Source organism: Leptinotarsa decemlineata, unplaced genomic scaffold (genome assembly GCF_025532065.1).
Source record: "Leptinotarsa decemlineata unplaced genomic scaffold, Ldec_3_MD MMD2_tig00000251_RagTag_RagTag, whole genome shotgun sequence".
NCBI lineage: Eukaryota > Metazoa > Arthropoda > Insecta > Coleoptera > Chrysomelidae > Leptinotarsa > Leptinotarsa decemlineata.
Genome location: NW_027412547.1, coordinates 5395550 through 5402396, shown reverse-complemented (window position 1 = coordinate 5402396; position 6847 = coordinate 5395550). Strand labels below are relative to the sequence as shown.

Here is a 6847-nt window from a genome sequence, read left to right as displayed (position 1 = left end):
CAGTTTCAATTTGTCATAGTTTTGATTCACATGTTCTTTCAGTTTTGACTTGAATTTGTATTTATTGGAGATTGCTCTAATGTCTGAAGGAACTAGGTTTATTAGTTTTGGGCCAGAGTATGATATAAATCTCCGAGTGCAAGTTAATCTACTGCGAGGGATATTCGTTTTCTGATGAAGTTTGGCGCGGGTTTCATAATTATGATTTATGTTGGGGGTGGTTATTATGCATCCATAATATTCAGTGATAAGTGTACAATTTTATCACATCAAATAAGTCTGCTTCTTTATATAGTGCTACAGAGGAGTATTTTTTTACGATTGAAAATGATTTTCAGGATAGTATTTTGCATTACCTCTAGATTATGTAACATGCTTTTGCTGAGGCCACCCCATATTATAATGCAATATCTCAGAACTGATTCTGCGAGTGAGTTATATATCATTGTAAGCAGCTTTGTATTACTGAGATTTCTGAGTTGGTAAAATTTATAAGATAATTTACTAAGTCTTTTAACGGTCTGGCTTACATGTTCGTCCCATCATAGATTTTGGTCTACATCTACACCAAGATATTTCATGTTGTTCACTTTATCATCTGTAGGATATATGCATATCATTGGGGTTTGGCAAATATGTTTGTGTATAGTGAGCTTTTTTTTTAAGGTTGATATTTATTTTTGGGGGTAAATGTTACGTATTTAGTTTTAGCGATGTTTAGGTTGAAAAGACTTGTGTTTAACCAGGAGAAAACAGATGTGAGTCCCATTTCAGCTCTCTTAAAGACGTCGTCCCACGTGTCACCTAGAAATGACAGAGCTGTGTCGTCTACATGAGATATAATGCTGCCTTGGCTATTTCGCTATTTCCAAGTTTCAGGAATGTTCTCGAATATTTGTCTTTCCAGAACATTCTACATTCCTAAATGTTTCAGTATATGTTTCAGTATATAGTAAATGATCTGAAATGTTGTATAATTCTGTGGCTTACTCTCGAGTTTGAAAGAATACTGGATTGAATGAGTTGTAAGTAAGATTTTTTGGATGGTAGGAAAAATAGTTTATTTTACTAACAGTAAATTCACACATTCCGTGAAAAATTGTAAAAATTATTTATAGAAAAATGAAATAAATGAACATATAAAATTATTTATATTCACTACGCAATATACTTTACACATGAGTAAAAGCATTTCCTGCATTCCTCACTATCTGGTTACCAAATTGAGGAATAGCGCTAACATACTTTGCAATGTTGCCAAGGAGTCCCGGATTGTGGTGGGCAGCCTGAACAACGCTGGCAACTAGTTCTGGAGGGCAAGTGCAGAATTCAGTATTGTCAACTTTAAAAACACCGTTTATGTAGAATGGTGAGTTCGGAGAGTAGTTGGGAAAATCTGGTTGAACGGCACTTGGTGGAGGACAGCTACAACATCCAAAATCGGGAAAATAGTGTATTCCTAAATTTTCATAGTACTGGAATAAGCTGGCATATCCAGCTTTGCCATTTTGCCGGAATCCAAATAGCACATTTGCGAATCCAGATGCTCCTTCCGACACTGCATGGGCAGCTCCATGCGCAAAGTCGACAGCAGTTTGTGTGAAATGTGAAGCTCCTTCTGCTACTGTTTTTGCAGCTTCTCCGAAAGTATCACTAAAGAACCCAGGAGCAGCGGAAGCGATGCCTAACACAGCCACGAAAGCAAGCTGGAAAATATTTATTGCATGATAATTTGGGTTAATGAAGACTTATGAATCAATAAATCATCTGAATATAGTGAATATGGAGCCGTTTAAGTTCTACGTAAGCATATTCATCACAGTCATACATCCCATCCACCTCCCTTGTCAGCAAAAGTAAGCAAAGCTCTCATCCCCAATCCCATGCTAACGTAAATATTGTTATATGCATTTTTCATTTTTCAAACATAGACAATGTGTGGGTTGCCATATGTGTGAAAAGTTAAATAACTACTGCTGACGTAATCACCATCTAGATCCCCCGCCCCCCATGTCATCAAAAATAAGCAAAGCAAAGCAAAGACCCCCGCTTCCCTTTATAGCTCACTTTAATACTTGAACGACCCCTATATAAACTCAAAGAATTCATGCTGACAGAAACTGATTTTATGTGTTCCTTCTTTCTTATCAAATATATACAGGCTGTTTGAAGGTGATTGACAATGTTTCGTGATGAATTTCACTAGTTCGGACTTCCATTGTCTATTATATAAAATGATTTGAAATCCCTGAAACAAGTAAAAAAGAATAATTAAAAAGAATAGTTGAAAATAACAATTATATTAAGCAACAATAAACCTGAAATGAAATGATAGTGAAATAACCTACTAGTAAAAATATAATAATTGAATAAATAAAAATTAAAGGAATGCAAAAAGAAAATAATAAAAAATAAAAAAGTGTAGAGATTCCAAGTCACGTTAGTTCACGACGTTTCGATTGTTGGTATCTACAATCGTCTTCTGGTGATGACTGTCATCAGTCATCACCAGAAGACGATTGTAGATACCAACAATCGAAACGTCGTGAACTAACGTGACTTGGAATCTCTACACTTTTTTATTTTTTATTATTTTCTTTTTGCATTCCTTTAATTTTTATTAATTCAATTATTATATTTTTACTAGTAGGTTATTTCACTATCATTTCATTTCAGGTTTATTGTTGCTTAATATAATTGTTATTTTCAACTATTCTTTTTAATTATTCTTTTTTACTTGTTTCAGGGATTTCAAATCATTTTATATAATAGACAATGGAAGTCCGAACTAGTGAAATTCATATACAGGCTGATTCACGGTGGATGGCACATTAGACGTTTCTGGTGAACCAGACAACGGATCACTTTGAAAATTTAATGGAGGGCATATTCGGACATTCTCTAGCCAACTAAAATATTTTCGACAATGCGATGTTGCCGCTTCTATTAGAAAGCAGTAGCAACTTTGATTTTTCAAATGGAACACTCTGTATATAATATTATTTTTGGAATCTCCAACAATTGCCCGACAACTTTTCTTGATACTTTCCTATACCTATCTGTTACCGTTTTCAAAATAAAAATTAATTTCAATTTTTTTCTTCGAAAATCATGACTTCTAAAAATACCGATATCTTTTAGTTAAGAAGTACTATGATATCGAAATTTGGTTTGGAGTTAGGTGATACTTGGACACTTCCCACACGTCAGCCTAATCTCCGTTACTTCAATACAGGGTGGTAAAAAAATACAGTTTTTCCGTTTGTTTGAAAAAGTTGCTGAAATTTGATTATTTTAAATGGAACACCCTGTATATTATTAAAAATTCGGAAAGCTGCTGAAATTTGCTTTCTTTCTATGTATATCATACCTATACCTAACTAGTCAAGTTTCGGACTTATGAACATTTATTTGTGAAAATGTCCCTTCAGAATGGTATTTCCATTCGGTATTTGGTAAGCAGGCCATGAATACTATTTGACAGTAGCGTTGTGACATTCTCCTAATAATATCGACATTTTCGTCACTTCAGAAGTTGCAAATACCTTCAAAACGATGGAACAAAACTATTCAAACGAAGTTCTTATGAATTTGTTTATTATTTTTGGACAGTGTGACAAAATTATCAGCAGAACATGTAGAAAGTTCAATGAAATGTATCCGAATCTACCGCCAATGAACCTCAAGAAATTTATACGAATTCAGAACAATTTCAATGCATTTGGATCAACTTTAAAAGCACCAAGAAACTTGCCTCGACCCGTAACTTTCGAAGACAACCAGATTAATGTCTTAGCATATTTTCACGCATTTCCCGAGTCATCGATAAGAAGTGCTGAAGAAGATTAGGGTATAAAATATTCATCGGTTCAAAGAATCTTGTGAAGACATAAAATGCATGATTATAAATTCACCAAAATTCAAGCAATGAAGCCTCAAGATCCTCAACAGAGAGTAGAATTTTGTGAAATGTTGTTGACACGCATTCAAGAAGATCCACTTTTTTCAAATAAAATTATTTGGACTGATGAATCGAAATTTTCGAGAGAAGGGATTTTCAATAGAAAAAATCGTCATTATTCGTCCAGTGAAAATCCTCACGTCACAAAAGAAGCCGGATTTCAAGAAAAATTTAGTTTTGATGTCTTCTGCATGTTGATGGACAACAAATTGAGATACGTGATATACGAGGAGTCATTAACATCCAGAAGCTACCTGAATATTTTGGAGAATACTGTAGACAGTTTCGTGGATAATCTGCCACTCGAAGATTATCGAAACTGTTGGTACCAACTAGACGGAGCTCCTGCACATTGCACAAGAGGAGTGAGCGCAGAACTGGATAGACTATTTGACGATCGGTGGATGAGGCGCTTGGGACCATGGAATTGGCCAGCGAGATCACCCGATCTTAATCCATTAGATTTTTATTTGTGGGGAATGTTTAAAGAAAAAGTTTACGAAATACCCGTGCGTTCGAGAGATGAATTGTTAGAAAGGATTGCCCAAACATTTGAAGTTTTGGATCCCAATGAAATCAGATCTGCCACCACGAAAGCAGTCAAACCCGCATTTTAAAGTGCTTGGAAGTGAACGGCCAGCGATTCGAACATATTTTGAAATATTCCACATGATTGTTTTACTTTTTTATAATTATTCATATCAATATTTCCAATTTCAAGTTTCTTGGTGCTTTTTTAAAGTTTATCCAAACATATTGAAATTGTTCTGAATTCGTATAAATTTCTTGAGGTTCATTGGCGGTAGATTCGGATACATTTCATTGAACTTTCTACATGTTCTGCTGATAATTTTGTCACACTGTCCAAAAATAATAAACAAATTCATAAGAACTTCGTTTGAATAGTTCTGTTCCATCGTATTGAAGGTATTTGCAACTTCTGAAGTGACGAAAATGTCGATATTATTAGGAGAATGTCACAACGCTACTGTCAAATAGTAATCATGGCCTGCTTACCAAATACCGAATGGAAATACCATTCTGAAGGGACATTTTCATAAATAAATGTTCATAAGTCCGAAACTTGACTAGTTAGGTATATGTATGATATACATAGAAACGAAGCAAATTTCAGCAGCTTTCCGAATTTTCAATAATATACAGGGTGTTCCATTTAAAATAATCAAATTTCAGCAACTTTTTCAAGCAAACGAAAAAACTGTATTTTTTTACTACCCTGTATTGAAGTAATGGAGATTAGGCTGACGTGTGGGGAGTGTCCAAGTATCACCTAACTCCAAACCAAATTTTGATATCATAGTACTTCTTAACTAAAAGATATGGGCATTTTTAGAAGTCATGATTTTCGAAGAAAAAAATTGAAATTAATTTTTATTTCGAAAACGGTAACAGATAGGTATAGGAAAATATCAAGAAAAGTTGTCGGGCAATTGTTGGAAAATTCAAAAATAATATTATATACAGAGTGTTCCATTTGAAAAATCAAAGTTGCTACTGCTTTCTAATAGAAGCGGCAACACCGCATTGTCGAAAATATTTTAGTTGGCTAGAGAATGTCCGAATATGCCCTCCATTGAATTTTCAAAGTGATCCGTTGTCTGGTTCACCAGAAACGTCTAATGTGTCATTCACCGTGAATCAGCCTGTATGTATCGGCATTTCTGATACGACTATGTTAAAATTTGCTTCAGACCAATAGTCTCACTTGATAATTCTTGGATTCATGTTATCTGCATCTGCTTGCGTTTCAAAAATGTTTGTATATAAGATCAATCTATTCACGGGCTTTTGAAACTTTCACACTTTCTTTTTTTATTCTATCACTTTCTTGCAATTCATTATATAGATTCAATTGTCCTCAAATTATTAAAAAATGAATGTTCTCACAATACTTCATTAACTGAATATAAGAAAACACAAGTGACATAGAATTGGTATTACATACCCGTGAGATAAAAATAGCTCAAAAATGATGAATGAATTAAACTTGAATTGTACCAGATTCATGTAACAATATTGACTCAATACATCATTCCATACGTCACAAAATAAATGTTTAGTAAAAATCAAAAAACGAAAACTCACCACTATTTTCATCATTGTTGTTGTTGATTCTTTCGTACCAAAAATAACTTGAGGATCCTCATTTTCGTTTTCCTATTTATACTAACTTTTAGTAATAATCCATTAAAGTTCACCCATTTGAACTCATAAAGGTAATGTTTCCTTAATTATTTAGAAATGAACACAAAATATCGACAATACATTTTCGTGAATAGATTCTATGCATATGGATGTCCGATTTGGAACTGATATATTTCGATTATATTATACTTCACAAAAAATTACTTTCTTTCAATACAATTATTTTACAAAGTTACGTGTTCATATGACCAGAAGAGATCAATCTGGTCATATCAATACTAATCTGGGTAACATTATTAGAATGTATATAGAGATATGGTCCGAGACTTGCCAGTCTTGGATTTTGTTTGATATTTCGGCTGTCGTGAGCGTGATATCTATTAACGTTTGGCTACGGGCATTAATAAATGTTGGCTCCGTGCCTCTGTTCAAGATCGTTAGATCTTTTTGTATTATATATTCATATTCATATAGACTTACCTCGGGCGTTGATATCCTTGCTGCCCCAGCTCACGTGGTGAGAGTTTGAGTCGCAACCCAATATGAGCTCCACTCTCTGGTTGAGGCAGTGGTCCACTAGTACCTCCATTTCTCTGGTCGGTGGTAGGGTGGCTGCATCTGAAGGGAGGTACACCAATGCGATTATCAACGCCATATATTTGCCTTTCCCAACTGGACATTCAACTTTGACCGCAGTGAGATCTGAGGTGCTGAATTGTG

At 34.4% G+C, this 6847-nt stretch overlaps 1 protein-coding gene across 1 annotated transcript; it reads right to left on the bottom strand.

The window, feature by feature from the left end:
• Nucleotides 1-1132: 1132 nt before the first annotated feature.
• Nucleotides 1133-6175, bottom strand: LOC141481692 (uncharacterized). Its single transcript, XM_074173704.1, has 2 exons — nt 6068-6175; nt 1133-1706 (listed from the first exon to the last, which is right to left on the bottom strand). The coding sequence occupies exons 1-2, from the start codon at nt 6080-6082 to the stop codon at nt 1173-1175; spliced, it is 549 nt and encodes a 182-aa protein (XP_074029805.1). The 5' UTR covers nt 6083-6175; the 3' UTR covers nt 1133-1172.
• Nucleotides 6176-6847: the final 672 nt, after the last annotated feature.